Source organism: Entelurus aequoreus, linkage group LG15 (genome assembly GCF_033978785.1).
Source record: "Entelurus aequoreus isolate RoL-2023_Sb linkage group LG15, RoL_Eaeq_v1.1, whole genome shotgun sequence".
NCBI lineage: Eukaryota > Metazoa > Chordata > Actinopteri > Syngnathiformes > Syngnathidae > Entelurus > Entelurus aequoreus.
In genome coordinates this window covers 11203512-11225184 of record NC_084745.1, presented here as the reverse complement: position 1 = coordinate 11225184, position 21673 = coordinate 11203512, and the positions used below count along the sequence as shown (strand labels likewise).

General features: G+C 37.7%; 1 protein-coding gene across 8 annotated transcripts in view; it reads right to left on the bottom strand.

Annotated features, from left to right (window-relative positions):
- The window catches only part of pou6f2 (POU class 6 homeobox 2), a 245996-nt gene that overhangs the window by 99489 nt on the left and 124834 nt on the right, over positions 1-21673 (bottom strand). For all 8 annotated transcript variants that reach the window (XM_062020832.1, XM_062020830.1, XM_062020835.1 and 5 more), the window contains one exon: positions 14669-14997. In XM_062020832.1, the coding sequence (XP_061876816.1) occupies positions 14669-14997 (329 nt within the window). The remainder of the gene's footprint in view (positions 1-14668; positions 14998-21673) is intronic.

Sequence of the window (21673 nt, the reverse complement as noted above, 5' to 3'; positions counted from 1 at the left end):
CTGGTCTCGCTTTGCCCGACATTTTTAATTCTAAGAGAGACAAAACTCAAATAGAATTTGAAAATCCAAGAAAATATTTTAAAGACTTGGTTTTCACTTGTTTAAATAAATTCATTAATTCTTTTACTTTGCTTCTTATAACTTTCAGAAAGACAATATAAGAGAAAAAATACAACCTTAAAAATGATTTTAGGATTTTTAAACACATATACCTTTTTACCTTTTAAATTCCTTCCTCTTCTTTCCTGACAATTTAAATAAATGTTCAAGTAAATTTATTTTTTATTATTGTAAAGAATTCTTCATTTTAGCTTCTGTTTTTTCGACGAAGAATATTTGTGAAATATTTCTTCAAACTTATTATGATTAAAATTCAAAAAAATTATTCTGGCAAATCTAGAAAATCTGTAGAATCAAATTTAAATCTTATTTCAGAGTCTTTTGAATTCATTTAAAAAATTTTGTTCTGGAAAATCTAGAAGAAATAATGATTTGTCTTTGTTAGAAATATAGCTTGGTCCAATTTGTTATATATTCTAACAAAGTGCAGATTTGATTTTAACCTGTTGAAAACATGTCATCAAAATTCTAAAAATAATCTTAATCAGGAAAAATTACTAATGATGTTCCATATATTCTTTTTTTAAGTTTTTCTCTTCTTTTTTTCGGTTGAATTTTGAATTTTAAAGGGTCGAAATTGAAGATAAACTATGTTTCAAAATTTAATTGTCATTTTTTTCGTGTTTTCTCCTCTTTTAAACCGTTCAATTAAGTGTAAATATCATTAATTATTAATAATAACATAGAGTTAAAGGTAAATTGAGCAAATTGGCTATTTCTGGCTATTTATTTAAGTGTGTATCAAACTGGTAGCCCTTCGCATTAATCAGTACCCAAGAAGTAGCTCTTGGTTTCAAAAAGGTTGGTGACTCCTGGTATATAGTATATAATTGGTGCAAAGGTTTAACACATGTACAAGGATATTTCACATGCCTTTACTGGGTATATAATTGAACAGTATTTATGTTGTGTATAATGTGTATTTATAATATGTTGTGCAAAGGACATTTCATAATTTTCGGAAGTTCATCTTGTACTTGACATTGTTTATAGGGTTAGGCGCAATAAGTTTTCAACTTCAGCCTAAACCAGTGGTTCTTAACCTGGGTTTGATCGAACCCTAGGGGTTCGGTGAGTCGGGCTCAGGGGTTCGGCGGAGGTCAAGACACACTGACTCATCGTGTAAATACAAACTTCTCCCTATCGGCGTATTAAGGATACGGCAACAGCAGAAGTCACACTGATTTGCAGGTGTGTAATTTGTTGTGAGTTTATGCACTGTGTTGGTTTTGTTCTTTGAACAAGGTGATGTTCATGCACGCTTCATTTTGTGCACCAGTATAAAAACATGGTAACACTTTAGTATGGGGAACATATTCACCATTAATTAGTTGCCTATTAACATGCAAATTAGTAACATATTGGCTCTTAACTAGTCATTATTAAGTACTTATTAATGCCTTATTCGGCACGGCCTCATTATAACCCTAACCCTCTAACCCTGGCCCTAACCCTCTAACCCTAACCCAATAACTCTAAATTAAGTCTTTGTTACTTAGAATATGTTCCCCATACTAAAGTGTTACCAAAAACATATAACTTTGTCTTGAATTTGAAAAAAAAAAACATTTTACTTTTCACTAAAGAAGGGTTCGGTGAATGTGCATATGAAACTGGTGGGGTTCGGTACCTCCAACAAGGTTAAGATCCACTGGCCTAAACCCTTTCGGTCTGCAACATTTTCATTTTCAATCTATGAATGTACAATTGTTTCTTTATTTTGTTGACCATTGACCGAAGAAAAATAAACAAAATAAAATAGCTTCGAGATCGGTAAGCACAACCAAAATGATTCCGTACATTAGGCGCTCCGGGTTATAAGGCGCACTGTCAAGTTTTGAGAAAAATTGAAGGATTTCAAGTGCGCCTTATAGTCTGAAAAATACGGTACACAAACATTCACACCTATGGACAATTTAGTCTCAAATTAAAGGCCTACTGAAATGACATTTTTTTATTTAAACGGGGATAGCAGATCCATTCTATGTGTCATACTTGAACATTTCGCGATATTGCCATATTTTTGCTGAAAGGATTTAGTAGAGAACAACGACGATAAAGTTCGCAACTTTTGGTCGCTGATTAAAAAAAAGCCTTGCCTATACCGGAAGTAGCGTGACGTCACAGGAGGAAGGACTGCTCACATTTTCCTATTGTTTACAATGCAGCGAGAGAGATTCGGACCGAGAAAGCGACGATTACCCCATTAATTTGAGCGAGAATGAAAGATCCGTGGATGAGGAACGTAAGAGTGAAGGACTAGCGTGCAGTGCAGGACGTATCTTTTTTCGCTCTGACCATAACTTAGGTACAAGGGCTCATTGGATTCCACACTTTCTCCTTTTTCTATTGTGGATCACGGGTTTGTATTTTAAACCACCTCGGATACTATATTCTCTTGAAAATGAGAGTCGAGAACGCGAAATGGACATTCACAGTGACTTTTATCTCCATGACAATACATCGCCGAAACACTTTAGCTACGGAGCTAACGTGATAGCATCAGGCTCAAATGCAGATAGAAACAAAATAAATAAACCCCTGACTGGAAGGATAGACAGAAAATCAACAATACTATTAAACCCTGGACCTGTAACTACACGGTTAATGCTTTCCAGCTTGGCGAAGCTTAACAATGCTGTTGCTAACGACGCCATTGAAGCTAACTTAGCAACGGGACCTCACAGAGCTATGATAAAAACATTAGCGCTCCCCCTATGCCAGCCAGCCCTCATCTGCTCATCAACACCCGTGCTCACCTGCGTTCCAGCGATCGACGGAAGGACGAAGGACTTCACCCGATCATCTGTGCGGTCGGCGGCTAGCGTCGGCTAGCGCGTCTGCTATCCAAGTAAGTCCTCCTGGTTGTGTTGCTACAGCCAGCCGCTAATACACCGATCCCACCTACAACTTTCTTCTTTGCAGTCTTCATTGTTCATTAAACAAATTGCAAAAGATTCACCAACACAGATGTCCAGAATACTGTGGAATTTTGAGATGAAAACAGAGCATTTTTGTATTGGATTCAATGGTGTACCAATACTTCCGTTTAACTAGTGACGTCACGCGCATACATAGACGTTTTCAATCGGAAGTTTAGCGGGAAATTTAAAATTGCACTTTATAAGTTAACCCGACCGTATTGGCATGTGTTGCAATGTTAAGATTTCATCATTGATATATAAACTATCAGACTGCGTGGTCGGTAGTAGTGGCTTTCAGTAGGCCTTTAAGCTAACATGAATGTTTTTGGAGAAAGCCAAAAGCCATAAAAGCCATGCACGCACGCAGAGATGTTCCAACAAAGATTCTAACCCGAAACTCCTGACTGTGCTGATGATGAGTCCAAAAACATGAAAGAAAATGAATAATAAAACCTTGTCAACCTTCACTGATTTCCAGTTGAAGGAGGCGCCTGAGGTCAGAGGCGGACCATGTGGCAGGAAGGAGCAGTAGGAGGGTCACCACGGGCCTAGCATACTACAACCGCAACAGGAGCGTTGATAGGCCGACCTAAGCTTCCCGGCATGTAGCGCCTCTCCTCTCCCCGGCCCGGCCCGATGTAAGTCACTGGAGTGGCAAATTACACCAGACCTACAGCTGTAGCCCGACATTATGATTAATTTGATCGGTAATTTCTCCTGTTTTTCATTTTAATCGCCGCGCCCATTCTGCTGTGGCAGGTCTTTCAGATCTAATTAAGATCAATTCCGGTGTAGCGGACTCGGCGAGCGCCTTGCTGCCGTCAAATCCCCGAGCTCTCCGGGCGTGGAGAAAACCCCACGGCTCCAATCAATCAACTTCCAAGGAAAAAAAAAAAATCCCCGCCGGCTCCTGCAATCAGCACATTAGCACACTTAGGCAAATTTCATCATCGCAGCCCCTGTCTGTTTGTCGTCGCTGCGCATATTCCCAGCTGTCACACGTCCACGCGTGTTGTGGATGTTGGCCAGGCGAGCAGGTTTATGTTTGGTCGGAAGGTGGGTGGAGGGCGGATGGCCCTTCCCGCATGACAATGACCCAAAACATACGGCAAAGGCGAGAAAGGAGTGGCTCTGGGGAAGCAATTGAAGAACCTGGAGTGGCCTCTCTCTGGACCTTAATCCCATGGAAAAAGTGTGCAGCTGAAACTACAGCTGCAACGATTAATCAACGTTGTTGTCAAAAATCGATAATAAAATCTGTCCATAATGACGTGTTTTTTTACTATACGGCCGGAAACGAACGTGCGTGAACATGCGATCCAGAGAAAAATGGCTGCAAAGTTCATCAACACTGCCAGCGAAACCATGGAAAGTATGGGAATATATTACATTAAATTTAAAGTAGCAGTAGAGTGGAAAAACAAGTTGCCTCTATATTGAAGTTATGATCATATATACCAGGGGTCCCCAAACCGGAAACGGCCCGCCAGCGTCCAAAATCAGGCCCGCAGGAAGTCCCAAGTATTAAAAAAAAATAAAATAAATAAAATTAAATTAAAAAATTTAAAAATAACTATTTTTTTCTGTCTTTTCTTATCCACTTTGTACCGCTTGCTACTCACGGTGTCTCCTAGCCGCTCAGGCAAATCATATTGTCTAAAAATGCATTTTCTCATCGATAACGTGACATCATCGCAAGCGCGGAAAGTGTGCTATATATATCTAATATATATATTTATATATATATATATATATATATATATATATATATATATATGTATATATATCTAATATATATATATATATATAAATATATTTTATATATATATTTTATATATATATATATATATATATATATATATATATGTATAATATATATATATGTATAATATATATATATATATATATATATATATATATATATATATATATATATATATATATATATATATATATATATATATATATATATATATATATATATATATATATATATCTCTCTCTAATATATATATGTATATATATATATATATATATACAGCCCGGCCCCCGGCCAAATTGTTTTAACCCAATGCGGCCCCCGAGTCAAAAAGTTTGGGGACCCCTGATAAATACTGTATCTGATTTATGACACCAAAAGACTTCCAAAGTGTGCAAATAAATAGATATTATCAAAATAGTATCACTCTCAATGACATTTTGAGAGATAATGAGGACAGTCCCGTGATTTCGTGACGTAGCGTTAGGAACCACAGATCCCTTCCCCATCAACAACAATGCTAATCAAGCAATAAGTTTTACTTTGGGAAAAATTATGATCCAGGACCTTATATTTTTGAGCCCGAACACAAAGATGATGAGCAATAAGTTTAATTGTAGCACTATATATATAGGATCAGCAGCATTGCTAGGTACTGATCATACAAACTAACCATAATAAAACAAACACTTACTGTAATATTTCCACTATCGCTGGGATGTCAATTTATGGGACGCTCACCTAATTCCGTTCCGATGAAGATTTAATTACAATTCTCACAAAGGGTTTGAAAAAAAAAAAATGCCGCAATTACGTCTTTTTTGCAATCTCGGTGGACGTGAAAGTCGACCAGCCTCCCGGTCCATGGCCACATTTATCTACTAGCAGGTGAGAGATGCATGAATTATCATCTAGAATTTGGTTGAGACAAAGCAGGAGCAGCCGCTGGCTAAGTGTGTCAACAACAGCGGCGTAAGCTACCAATAGCTCAGTGCTATCAATGCGCCGCTAAAATAGTCCGTCTGCGTTGGCGTTAAAAGAAACAATCGCGCATATTTGGTTAATTTTCAGGTCACGACATGTAACTGGAGTATTATTGGCACTTTATGGTTGTTTTTACAGACTGTAATGAGCGCAACAGAGGACCCTCGATCTGTTGACTTAATTGTTAGCTATTTATTTACGTTTTCGAAAGCATAATAAAAGCCAAGAATATGAGTTCTTGTCTTACATAAGGATAGTGAATGATAAACAGCACATCTCTTTACAATGTTTGCATATTTCCAGTATGACTGACCTGATAACATGGTCAGAGTGCAGAAGCGTTACTACAGTGATATCAATCTCCGAAAATACCCGAAGGTATTTGGAGCATAATATTCAAAGTGGTTGACTGAATTTGTTGCATTTTGTGATGTTTAGACACTATTTTCACATACTTTGCGGATTGTAAATACAATTGGATATGGTTTAATGGATACAATGAAACACACTTACCCATATAAAGTCAACTTGTTTTTCTACTCTACTGCTACTTTAAAGGGACGCTACACTGTAAAAAAAAAAATCTGCACAATTTACGGTAAAATACTGGCAGCTGTGGTTGCCAAGAAGTTAACTGTTTTTGCTTACGGTAAATTACTATAAAAAAACCTGATATATTAATCTGTTTACAAAAAATCTACAGAATTTACAGTAAAATACTGAAAGCTGTGGTTGCCAGGAATTTACCGTAAAACAAATTATGGCCAATTTTAGTCTTGCCTATCAGCCTATCCCCAGGTGGATGTTTTTGGAGGTGGGAGAAAGCCGGAGTACCCAGAGAGAACAAGCAAACTCCACACAGAAAGACCCCTGTGAGGGTATCACAGTTTATAGCAACTGCGAGGCACGAACGCTAACCACTGTGTCTCTGTGCCGCCCTGTCACCAATACTAGTACCTGCAAAATGCTTGTGTTTCCGGTACATTAGGATTTTAACTGGAAAGTACTTGTACAACCTTTCACTGGACAACTCACAACACGGCCTTCCGCAACATGTTCCTCCGAGTACAGCACAAGTTGTGAGCCAAAAGTCTCGGCTAATGCTTTGACACAAACCACTGAGACAATTAAATGTAGAATCTGCAAAATCATTAATTTAGACATAATAATAATACCGTCAATTTTAGAGTATTTGAAAATGCATCGTACAATCTTTCACAGTAAAGTCATGTGTTTTCGACATATTATAACCATAGTTGTTTAGCTTACCTACTGTTTCTTGGTTTGCAGGAATCTACTGTGTTTACGACTGTGATTAACTATTTTTGATTTTACGCTGTTTTATTGTTGCTATTTAACAATTGCTTGCCGTAGTTTTTATGGTACATTTTTACAGTTTATGTCAAATATCTGGAGGATGTGGTGTTCAACTCTCCATGTTAGCTAGCTAGCTAACAACAGAGAGAGAGAGTAGTGTCAAAAATAGACTTAACTGAAATTTGAGCCAGTCTGACAGCAAAACAAACGTGTGTGCATCTTTCTAAACACACCATCTTCATCACAAAACACATTTTTATTAAAGGGCCACATCGCAGTTATGGTTGCCCCCAGAGGGCTGTCTGTAACTGTCAATATATATGAATAATAATGTACAGTATGATCACCTCATGATATTATTACACAATTGCCAATTTTTTTTTACGAACGCTGTTTTAATTTATTTTTTAAATAAATAAATAAAAAAATATTTTATGCAAAAAAACTGTCAGCTCAAGCACCAAACATTTACTGTAAAATGTACAGTGTTTGTAACAGCATATTACTCTAAATGGAAAAACAGAACCTCTTTTTAATGGTAAAAACTGGCAGGTCAGTCACCAGAATTTTACTGTAAAATTTACTCTAGTTTTTACAGTATATTCGAAAAGAAGTACCACAGTTATTTACAGTCAAAAAAGCCATAAACTCTATGGTTGGATTTTTTTTCAATGTAAATGGAAAAATGGTTCCAAACTGGCAGCTGAGTTGCCAGAATTTTACGTTAAAAAAACATTGGTACGTTTTTTTTCATTTACAATAATTTACTGTAAAAATAGCGTATATTTGATGGTAAAAGCTGGCAGCTCAGTCAATAGAACTTTACTGTAAAATCAAGGGTGCTTTTTCCAGCATATTAGTGTAAATGGAAAAACAGTACTACTGGCAACTAAGCTGTAAAGTGTTTTTGAACCGTAAAATTTAGGATTGTATCTTTTTCGATGTAGTACAGTAAATGGAAAAATAGTACCATAGTTGTTTTTTTAATAGTAAAAAACTGGCACCTCAGTTGCCAGAATTTTACAGTAAAACAGTGGTACCGTTTTTACATTTGGAGTATTTTCCTGTAAAAAAAACAGCAGAAATTTGATATCAATTATCATTGTTATGGTGTATAATTTGATGGGTAACTAGTGGGTATAGTGACCAATGACCATTTCTAAACTAGAGTGTGTTGGATGCATTCTGATGTGTATTTAAAGACATTTGAATTTGTGAAAAATATAAAAAAATACATTAAAAATTAGTCAAATCTACTGAAAATGTCACGACCTACCTGCAGCACTTGTGCAGATCCCCCTTGAAGACCTCAGGACTAATCATTAAGATAGTCAATGATTAGTCGACTATTAATTGCAGCCTTATTTGCCAAGCGACAGCCTCAAAAAGGTTAGGATTAGGGAAGTACCTGCAAGGGAAGTGGACTAAAATCCTTTTTGGTGACCAACTACAAGAAACATTGACACCAAGTACAGCACTAAGCCAGGGGATCAAATACAAATTCATTTATGATTGTATACATAATACATTACATATAACATCAATTTGGAACCTTTATTTCAGAGTCAACCTTTTTGATCTCAGGCACCACCTTTTCCACTACAAAGGGGTCCGTAGCCCACTCAAATATTAACTCTAAATTAGTGTTCTTACTCTTGATTTCAATGGTATTCCATAATTATATAGAACCTACTTAGTTTAAAACCTTGTCAAATGATATGAAAGCATGTGTTAATGATTAATAAAGATTATTATTTATTTAACACATAAACCTTAGGTTTAGGTCAGGCTGATTAGAAAAATAAGTACTAACCAAATATACTGCATAAGAAGGGACTGACAAAATACATTTACCGTATTTTTCGGACTATAAGTTGCAGTTTTTTTCATAGTTTGGCCGGGGGTGCGACTTATACTCAGGAGCGACTTATGTGTGAAATTATTAACACATTACCGTAAAATATCAAATAATATTATTTAGCTCATTCACGTAAGAGACTAGACGTATAAGATTTCATGGGATTTAGCGATTAGGAGTGACAGATTGTTTGGTAAACGTATAGCATGTTCTATATGTTATAGTTATTTGAATGACTCTTACCATAATATGTTACGTCAACATTTATTTTAAATTGCCTTTCAAATGTCTATTCTTGGTGTTGGGTTTTATCCAATACATTTCCCTAAAAAATGCGATTTATACTCCGGTGCGACATATATATGTTTTTTTCCTTCTTTATTATGCATTTTCGGCCGGTGCGACTTATACTCCGGAGCAGGGGCGTCACTAGCTTTTAAGGACAGGGGGGGCTTAGCCCCCAGGAGATGCACAGGATGCGCACGAGCACAAAACTTCACAAACGGCTAACAAAGACTTAGAAATGATTCATTGTTATTATTATTATTTCAGTGGGTTTATTTTCAATCTGTGTTCAGTACAACAACAAACATGGGTTTGCACAGTGACATTTTGTTTACAGCATCAACAAGAAACAATTACTTGCATGATCCTTCAAGATACACTGAAACACAATGAAAGTCATGGCATTAGCGTCTATGTTATTCATTCACAACATAGAGGCTAATGCCACCAATTTTGCTCACAATACAATAATTGTTTGTTCCCAAATATTTTGAAGTTGCACAGATTACATTTTGGGCACATATGTGACTAAAATGGTTGTAAATTCAAGCCCTGGAAATATTACTTAATTACTTGAATTAAAGTAATATCTGGATCGGGATAATTTGACTTGTATATAATATATATATATATATATATATATATATATATATATATATTATGGCAAGCCGTTAAGGAAATTAAATATATAGGGAAGTCTGAATAGAAATGAGAAACGTTTATATATACTGTAAATAAAAAAGACTTAGTCTGCTGATCTGAAAAAGAGCCAAAGCTGTCAAAGAGCTGAGGGACCATCTTCAAAGTGCAATGCTGAAACAAATAATGCAAAAAATAAAATGTAATTTCCAGGGTTTGAGATTAACGTAGTCCCGTCGTCCAGGGGATGGTAAAAAAAATGCACGGGACGAAATTAAATGCTCCCCGGGACAATGGCTTTTAACCATTTTTTTATTTTTATTTTTATGTATTTATTCATTTTACATTTTATATTAAATGTCTTGGTTTTTCCACCCTCTGAAAATCCTATGAAATGTTTAACAAGCCATCCTATAATAATACAACAGCTATTAATGTAACAATACAATAAAACAAATATATTTAATGATGTGTTTTTCATTATTTTAACAATAGGCTAATGTATATTACTTTATATAGATTCTACAAGAAACAAAAAACTTAAAAACTAAATTATTTACAATTGCAGACACAAGGTTCTTGTTCTGCAGTGCTGTGTGCTAATGTGCTTCGTACACCTGCAGGACCGCAAGCAAGGTCGCAGAGAAAATGCGGACTGGATTTTAAAAGATGTGGGCATTTTCTATACGAACAAGTCCAAGGACCGCAAGCAAGGTCGCAGAGAAAATGCGGACTGGATTTTGAGTGATGTGGGCATTTTTCTATATGTACTAGTGGAATGGATTGGATACCGACGCACTAAAGAGGCTCCTTACCTTACGCTATGAAGTGAGGGGAAACTGAGTGAATAATGACAGGTTATATGATTTTTTATTTAAAGTCATATTCGGGCCACTTTATAATGAATATGTCGGCATGTATTTGTAAAAAAAATAAATAAATTTTTTTATTTTTTTTTAACACCAAATTATTTAGGGGGGCTTGAGCCCCCCTAAAATAGGCCTAACAACGCCAAAGCTCCGGAGCGACTTATACTTCGAAAAATACGGTACATACATTTATGTTGTGCTAAAATAACAAATCTAAATTAATAATGAATATGTCAATACAATTAAAGTGCAAATGAAAATACAGCTTCCCCACTTGAGTCATTATTTTTGAGATTTTCATTACTGCCACAAGTGGTGGAGAAGTGTATTACACCTGAGTATGCTGCAGCCCATACGGACCACAGCTGAGAAACACATATTTTATTGTTATTTATGTCTTATGGTTAAGAAACCCTGCTTTATTTAATGTTGTTGTTTTTTTGCTAGTTTTGTTTCTCTCTCTCTCTCTTGGTATAGGTAACAACACACTCCTGTGACAATTCAAGTGTGTGTTTCAAAAATTAACCACAGAGGTTTTTAATGCCATCCAATCACCGACGCTGGCCGTTGAAATCCTATTGAGTGGTGGCCACAGGCCGTAGCCTGTCCTTGGGCGAGGCACGCGCTCCACCAAGGCCAGCACTGACCCGGAGAAAAGTAAACCCTTTATGTGTCTTCTTGCTCTTTTCCCGCACACACACGCGCACATTTTGGTAATCCTATTTGATTGAGGCAATATCTTAATGATACCGCCCTCCCCCTCAGCCCCTTTTTGGGAGGTCACCATAATCGCTTTCGCCGCTTCTTCTGGAAGATATTTTCGAGATAAAAGGCATTGTCATAAGAGTAGCTTCTACCTCTCACACATGCATTACATGCTGTGTAAATGTTGTCTATGGTCTTTGCTCATTGTCAGACAGGACAGTGTCTTTGGAGCCCATTAAATCCAAAGGCTGTTTTTCCTGCTGAGACTCAGTAGGCCGTGACGGGGGCCGGAAAAAGGCATCGGGGGGCTTGAGGGGAAGCGGGCGGGCTTTGAGGATGGGGGAACAAATAGCCTGACGCATCTTCGCCATAAAGAAGGTTGCAACACAACCCAATAAGGGATCTGACGCTGATGAATGTGACCAGGGACAGCAAGGCGACCCTGGCCGGTCTGCAGCAGAAATGAAAGCACAGGGATATCAAATAGGCTATTATCATCACGCGCTGACGGCCAGACAGACAGGGAGGGTCCAGATGGATGGACGGACAAAGTGACTAAAGAGGCGGTCCAGTAGGAAGCAAAGATTAAGAGGACGATAACGACTGGAAAGCAACCCGGGGAGATGACCTGCAGAGATTCAGATTGGCCCACCTCACATACGGAATGCACAATAATAACAGCATGAATAATTTACAGTGATATGAATAATAAGTGGGATTTGTATAACGCCTTAACGTCATCGAAGTTAAATACAGTAATGTGAAATAAGGACACTCGATGGTGTAACTGTTATATTCATGAACCACTAGACACAAAAACGGTGAATATGTGTCAAAACACGCACCCTACTGTGTTGTATGTGCTATACCACACCACATGATGGCGCTGTTAGGGTGAAAATGCATTAAAACACGCACAGCACTGTGTTGTGTGTGCTATAACACACCATATGATGCCGCTTTTAAGGTGAAAATGTGTCAAAACACGCACAATACTGTGTTGTATGTGCTATAGCACACCACATGGTGGCACTGTAAGGGTGAAAATGTATTAAAACACGCACCCTACTGTGTTGTAGGTGCTATAACACGCCACACGATGGCGCTGTTAGGGTGAAAATGTGTCAAAACGCGCACAATACTGTGTTGTGTGTGCTATAACACACTATATGATGGCGCTATTATGGTGAAAATGTGTCAAAACACGCACAATACTGTGTTGTATGTGCTATAGCACACCACATGGTGGCACTGTAAAGGTGAAAATGTATTAAAACACGCACCCTACTGTGTTGTAGGTGCTTTAACACGCCACACGATGGCGCTGTTAGGGTGAAAATGTGTCAAAACACACTGACGATCATTGGTACTTTAACAATACTGTGTTGTGTGTGCTATAACACGACACATGATGGCGCTGTTAGGGTGAAAATGTGTCAAAACACGCACGCTACTGTGTTGTATGTGCTATAACACACCTCATGTTAGCGCTGTTAAGGTGTAAATGTGTCAAAACACGCACAATACTGTGTTGTGTGTGCTATAACACGTCACATGATGGCGCTGTTAGGGTGAAAATGTGTCAAAACACGCACGCTACTGTGTTGTATGTGCTATAACACGCCACACGATGGCGCTGTTAGGGTGAAAATGTGTCAAAACACACGCACACCTAGTGTGTGTGTGTGACAATCATTGGTACTTTAACTTTAACAATACTGTGTTGTGTGTGCTATAACACGCCACATGATGGCGCTGTTAGGGTGAAAATGTGTCAAAACACGCACGCTACTGTGTTGTATGTGCTATAACACACCTCATGTTAGCGCTGTTAAGGTGAAAATGTGTCAAAACACGCACAATACTGTGTTGTGTGTGCTATAACACGTCACATGATGGCGCTGTTAGGGTGAAAATGTGTCAAAACACGCACGCTACTGAGTTGTATGTGCTATAACACGCCACACGATGGCGCTGTTAGGGTGAAAATGTGTCAAAACACGCACGCTACTGTGTTGTATGTGCTATAACACACCTCATGTTAGCGCTGTTAAGGTGAAAATGTGTTAAAACACGCACCCTACTGTGTTGTAGGTGCTATAACACACCACATGATGGCGCTGTTAGATTTAGATTAGATTAGATTAGTTTATTTCAAAGGGGATAATGCAATTTCATAAAATACATGACTACACATGGTTAAAAAAGACAGAATTAGCCAGAAGGCTAGTTTTAATCTGTAGTCCAAGTTAAGGTTAAAATGTGTCAAAACACGCACAATACTGTGTTGTATGTGCTATAACACACCACATGATGGCGCTGTTATGGTAAAATGTGTTAAAACACGCACCCTACTGTGTTGTATGTGCTATAGCACACCACATGGTGGCGCTGTAAGGGAAACATGCACCCTACTGTGTTGTAGGTGCTATAACACGCCACACGATGGCGCTGTTAGGGTGAAAATGTGTCAAAACACACACACACTAACAATCATTGGTACTTTAACTTTAACAATACTGTGTTGTGTGTGCTATAACACGCCACATGATGGCGCTATTATGATGAAAATGTTATAAAATAAGGACACTCGATGGTGTAACGTTATATTCATGAACCACTAGACACAAAAACGGTGAAAATGTGTTAAAACACCCACAATACTGAGTTGTAGGTGCTATAACACGCCACACAATGGCGCTTTTAGGGTGAAAATGTGTCAAAACACAAACATTACTGAGTTGTAGGTGCTATAAGAAACCACATGATGACGCTATTAGGGTGAAAATGTGTCAAAACACGCACCCTACTGTGTTGTATGTGCTATAACACACCACATGATGGCGCTGTTAGGGTGAAAATGTGTCAAAACATGCACAATTCTGTGTTGTAGGTACTATGGCACACCACAAAGTACTCCACATGTAAAAACTGTACCACTGTTTTACGGTAAAATTCTGGCAACTGAGCTGCCAGTTTTTTACTACAAAAAAAACTATGGTACTATTTATCCATTTACTGTTCTACATCGGAAAAAATACAACCCTAAATTGTACGGTTAAAAAACACTGGCCGCTTAGTTGGGAGTAGTACTGTTTTTCCAGCTTACAGTCCGGAATTTACGGTAAGTACAAAGTAAAACAACGACAAAACAGGCAAAATATTTGTTAAAAGAAGAAAATGACACATTTGATCGTAGTTTACTCACCGGCAAAGGCATGGGCGGGGTGACCGGCGAGGGAAGGCTTCGGGCAGGCGAGTGGTTCGGCCGGTGCGGCGGCGACTGCTGCGGCTGCCCGGAGGCCGAGGAGCATGCGGAGCCTGGAGACGGGACGGAGCACTGCTGCTGGCTGGGCGGGGTCATGTGATGTTGGGATGACACTTGGTTCTGGGTGTGTTGGTGATGGTGGTGCTGATGTGGTTGTTGTTGATGTTGATGATGCTGTTGATGCTGCTGCTGCTGCTGCTGCTGGTGATGGTGGTGCATCTGCTGGAGCTGCTGCAGGTGTTGGAGCTGGGAGTTGAGGGTTGAGGTAGCTGTTGATGAAAATCCAAACAACTCTAATCAACACATTGTCCAACAAAACCAAAGGAGACAACTTGCGATTTGGCACAACACAGGAACTTGTTTGTATCATTGGCCCACACCTCTGATGTGAATGCATGAACACAAGAAGGTGTGGGATGCAAACAGTCAACATGTAAATTGCACGGAGCCACAAGAGGGTCCTGCAGGGTCTCAGCCTGGTGCTTGACTGGACTCCATTCATTTAATTCCACAAGAGGGTCCTGCAGGGTCTCATCCTGGTGCTTGACTGGACTCCCTTCATTTAATTCCACAAGAGGGTACTGAGGGGTCTCATCCTGGTGCTTGAGTGGACTCCGTCCATTTAATTTAGCAAGTTGAAAGAACAAACGCTATTAAGGCTGACGTATACAAAGTCAAAAGTCTTCATTGGCACATTGGAGGATGCACAGAATACTTTGTTTAATGTCTTGAATCTCACAGGAAAGAGACATCCATCTCTTCTGGAAGTCGACAGGATCATTAACTCATTGGATACAAAAATGGCGTCCCCATTGGAGCTCCATTGAAATGTTAAAAAATAGACTCAAGGCAGACATGAAGTGATGATGCTTATCTATGGTAATGTTTTTTTTCAGGGTGAGCTGGAGCCTATCCCTTACTAAGGTCATATGCGTACAAAAACCGATATTTTCTAAATTAAAAACACATTCAAGTGTTGAAAACAATCTACATGTCCACATAAAAACCCATTTGCTGGCTGGCATTTGGATTTTGACCAATCAGAAGGCAGAAACAATTAGTAGTGACCGCGCATTATAACGCATCTGTTCAACATAGTGAAATATTAGATGTACGAATCGATGTATTTTTGACATAAATTAAGCATTTTTAAGCATAACAATGTTTTAATGAACAAAAAATATCAATTAAATGTGGTCAAAAAATCGATTCACAACTGAATCGCAATTCTTCTTTATTCCAATTCTACATCAATTCATAATTTTTATAAATAGAGGGGGAAAAATAATAATAATAATAATATATATATATATATACACTACCGTTCAAAAGTTTGGGGTCACATTGAAATGTCCTTATTTTTGAAGGAAAAGCACTGTACTTTTCAATGAAGATAACTTTAAACTAGTCTTAACTTTAAAGAAATACACTCTATACATTGCTAATGTGGTAAATGACTATTCTAGCTGCAAATGTCTGGTTTTTGGTGCAATATCTACATAGGTGTATAGAGGCCCATTTCCAGCAACTATCACTCCAGTGTTCTAATGGTACAATGTGTTTGCTCATTGGCTCAGAAGGCTAATTGATGATTAGAAAACCCTTGCGCAATCATGTTCACACATCTGAAAACAGTTTAGCTCGTTACAGAAGCTACAAAACTGACCTTCCTTTGAGCAGATTGAGTTTCTGGAGCATCACATTTGTGGGGTCAATTAAACACTCAAAATGGCCAGAAAAAGATAACTTTCATCTGAAACTTGACAGTCTATTCTTGTTCTTAGAAATGAAGGCTATTCCACAAAATTGTTTGGGTGACCCCAAACTTTTGAACGGTAGTGTGTATATATATGAATATACATATATATATATTGGGACTTTGAATCTTTGATTCGATTCTTGGGGGTAAGAATTCGATTCAGGATCAATTCTCGATTCAAAACGATTTTCGATTCAAAATCCATACTTTTTTTAATAACATTGGGTGCCAGATGATTATGATTATGATTAACTACATTCCTCCATAAAATAGATAAACAGCTCTGATCAATTTCTATTATACTTCAAAGAAAACTGGTTTTGTTTAAAAAAAAAATTCTAATTTCAAGAATACATTTTTAAAAACACGTTTTTACGCCAACTCCATGTTTACGTCATACGTCTGCAATCCAAAGGAGGTTCTGTCACCTGCAACCTGATTTGAAAAGGTTTTACTATAATTATTATACCAAGTAATACATTGTGAGAATAATTCTGATTTAAATCGTGAGGTGCCCAAATATTCCCACCCGTAATATTATTACCACTACATGAGATCAAACCAATCAGAGTACAGTGTTCAGTATCGTGGCCTGTGATTGGCTCAGGATCGGGCAGCATTAATATATTGGATTTCATGTCTGGAGGGCTCTGATAATATCAAAAAGCATATTTAGAAGATATTAAACAGGTTTGTTATGTTTTATAGCTATGAAAATATTAGATTTATAATTAATCAATCCTACTTTTGCGGAAATTAATTTACGACGGTCAGGCAATTAACAGCAATAAATTAGGGTTTACAGATTACAAAGGCTCCTCTTGGCTGGTGACGCACGACTTATACAGACAGTGTTGGCCGCAAAAACATCTTTTTAAAAATGTATTATTAAAATTTTATCGACAAAAATGTTACCCAGCCTAATGAAAGAAATTTGAGCAAACCCAACTCCAACCCAATCCAAACTTAACAATACTGTATAACAGTGTTTCTTAACCATAAGGTCGGGGCCCATTATTGGGCCTTGATATCTGTTTCCCAGCTGTGGTCCGTATGGGCCGCAGCAGTGTTGTAACACACTTTTCCCCCACTTGTGGCAGTCATGACAATCTCAAACAGAAGAAGCCAGGAGCCAAAGTCATCAAAGTTTCTTAAGCGCAAAAATTATGACTAAAGTGGTGAAGCTATTATTGACAGTTTAGTTAATAAATATTTATTGATTTAGTTTATTTATTTTAGCACCACATATTAGTATGTACATTTTTTGTCAGTTATTTATGAGTCCCTTCTTATGCAGTATATTTGGTTAGTGCTTATTTTCTAATCAGCCTGACCTAAGCCTAAATTATATGTGTTAAATATATAATAATGAACTAATAATTAATCAAAACATAAAAGTTTCATATCATTTGACAAGGTTGTAAGTCATTATTTAATATGATTAAAATTAAGAATACTAATTCATGTTAATATTTGAGTGGGGCCCTGGGACCCTTTGTAGTGGAAAAGTTGGGCCCTCAAGGTTAAAAGGGTTAAGAACCCCTGCTGTGAAATACTATTGAGAAAACATAGAAATACAATACTTAACTAAAAAAAATTACAAAAAGTATAAATAATAATGATAATATCAATAATAACTACCGTATTTTTCGGACTATAAGTCGCAGTTTTTTTCATAGTTTGGCCGGGGGTGCGACTTATACTCAGGAGCGACTTATGTGTGAAATTTTTAACACATTACCGTAAAATATCAAATAATATTATTAAGTTCATTCACGTAAGAGACTAGACGTATAAGATTTCATGGGATTTAGCGATTAGGGGTGACAGATTGTTTGGTAAACGTATAGCATGTTCTATATGTTATAGTTATTTGAATGACTCTTACCATAATATGTTACGTTAACATACCAGGCACGTTCTCAGTTGGTTATTTATGCCTCATATAACGTACACTTATTCAGCCTGTTGTTCACTATTCTTTATTTATTTTAAATTGCCTTTCAAACGTCTATTCTTGGTGTTGGGTTTTATCAAATAAATTTCCCCAAAAAATGCGACTTATATATGTTTTTTTCCTTCTTTATTATGCATTTTTGGCCGGTGCGACTTTTACTCCGGAGCGACTTATACTCCGAAAAATACTGTATTTCCTATTTTTAATCCAAAAATGTATTCTTTAAGATTGAAAATTATAAATCAATTTAATACCGAAGTAAATAAAAATCGTGATGTAAATGGGGAATCGATTTTTCTGAGCACCCTTATGTGTTTTATAAAACATCCTTATTTGCGTGGACATGGCCTAGCACTGGACAGGTTGCTCGGCAACCAAAAAACTGAAACGAAAATAAATCAGTTTACATAGAAGGCTATGTCCAGTTTTCCCTGGGGGCTCGTACCCCTAAAACCCCCGGTGCACTTCTCTTTTGGCGGGACTGCCTCTGTGCCCGCCGCGAGTCCACGACGGCGACAAAAATGCTGCGCTCAACTTAAAGGCGGGATAAAAAAAACGGGCATCACAAAAGGAGAACACAACAGACATGGGCTTCCATGCCACATCTGTCAGAAAATTATACAAGCCACGGCGAGATCAAAGGGGACTGCAGAATTTCCTCCGGCGCCGACCATTACGGCGAGAAACAAGAGGCGCAACAAAAGAAGATGAGGCAAAAGCAAACAAATACAGAGGGAATATGGAAGAAGCCCCATGTGGCCTTATTACCAGAGCTCCACGGCAGGTAACTATCTTCTTTAACAGCAGTGCTTTATACATTCTGTCATCTTGTTAAGACTGTCAGGACCACTGACCCGCCATCCCTGCTCTAAGTGGCCGACTGGCACCGCCGAAGCTCCTTCTTTTAACCGCCGCCGCCTGATTGCGTCGCTCAAGCACATAATCCGCAAACGGCTTGTCCCGGCTAATTGTTTGTGCGCCTTCCCCCCCGCCGGATGAGAGCTTCACTTGAATGATGGAGTGAGGCGCGAAAAGAGTGCCGGGATCCTAGCGAGCTCATTATATCGCAGGAGTGTCTCTTCTGACTCGCGGGGTCTCTGTCTGACTGCGGAGTTTTAACTGTTGACGCCGTTCGGCAGCAGTGTGGTAATGTTTGGAAGGAGGCCATTTGATTAGGCACACTAGCACTATACCGTATTGACCTAAATAAGATACAACAACCCGTCATTAGAAGACTTTCTTCCCCAGGCTGACAATCTGATGATGACTGTCAGACTTGTTGCTGTAAAAAAAACCTGGAACTACCCTTTCACTGTAAATGTACGAAGTCACGTTTACTTCATCATCCTTTTGCTTTTTTGCTCAGTGGCCTTGTGGTTAAAGTGTCCGCCCTAAGACTGGGAGGTGGTGAGTTCAAACCCCAGCCGAGTCATACAAAACGACTACAAGAAATGGGAGCCGTTGCCTCCCTGCTTGGCACTCAGCATCAAGGGTTGGAATTGGGGGTTAAATCACCAAATGTTTCCCAAGCGTGGCGCACATTGCTGCTCACTGCTCCCCTCACCTCCCAGGGGGTGATCAAGGAGATGGGTCAAATGCAGAGGACAAATTTCACCACACCTAGTGTGTATGTGACAATCGTTGGGACTTTAACTTTAACTTTTGCTTTATTCACCACTGCACTATTACCTTATTACTAACACATGTTAGTTATTTAAGCACTTGTTTACATTTTTAGTTAATCAATAATATTTACTGATTACACCAGGGGTGTCCACATGCGAGACATCACAAGTTTAATAAGGAATCTGGCCCACGGGCTGACTCCAACGTATTTTAAATATCTGACAGTATAATCTTGTGGACAACGTGAATAACTCAGGTTAATGACCATGAATTGCACATTGAAGTGTCTACAGTACAGCATTTTTGTATACGACACAACAAAAACAACCTTTCCCACACATGGCACAAATAAAGTAGCACAACAAGTCAACACACATGGTCACACATAACACATAATTCAAAATTACACCCATTTAAATCCCCTGCAATGCATGATGGGAAAATGCAATACACTCTCTCCACACTTATCCTTGTTAGGCACATTTTAGCTGCTTAAAATTTCGGATTGATTACAAAACTTTAATAAGGTCGTCAGGGAAGTAAACAGGGTAGGAGTCAAATTTTCACATACTGTTAATATCCAATTATATTATTTATTATTATACATGTGTCACAATCATTGGTACTTTAACATCCATTGATTTAATATAATATGTATGTTTATACATAAATACTGTATATATACATGTATATATACATGTATATATATATATATATATATATATATATATATATATATATATATATATATATATATATATATATATATATACATGTATATATATAGATATATATACATGTATATATATATATATATATATATATATATATTAATGTGCATGTGTGTGTGAATGTATACATATATATATATATATATATATATATATATATATATATATATATATATATATATATATATATATATATATATACACACACGTGCACATATATGCACAGTTTTATATGTATAGGCTGTGTGTGTGTGTATATATATAAAAAAATGTATAGAATATATGTATATATATATTATATATATATGTGAGAGTGAGAGTGTGTGTGTGTGTGTATATATATATATATATATATATATATATATATATATATATATATATAAATATAGTTACTTTACATGAGTCGGCTTTTTTTTTTCTTTTTTTTTTTAGCCCAACACCACTGGTTTACATTGAAGGAAGAGAGCGCAGTCTACCAAGTCAAATTCCTTGTGTGTTAAACATACCTGGCCGATAAAGCTGATTCTGATTCTATAAAAAGACTAGACAAAAGAGAGCTCATCTAAAAATGTTGTCATGACCTGAGTGTTGTCGTGCTTTTGTTGTTATTCTTCTTGGTTTTGAGTCTATTTGTGTTTCAGCGCTCCTTAGATTGTTTCTGGTTGCTCGGAGCGCTGACCACCCACACCAGTTTCTGTTTATTGATTAGTGTACCCACCTGTTGGCGCCACTAATCACGCTCCTTTATATAACCGTCTCACCCTGCCAGTCTTTGTGGGATTCTTGTTCGCCGTTGGCGTCTGTTTTATGTTGGCTTTACTCTACTAACTACGTCATTGCTATTCAACTGGCAGCACAACAGTCAAATCCGG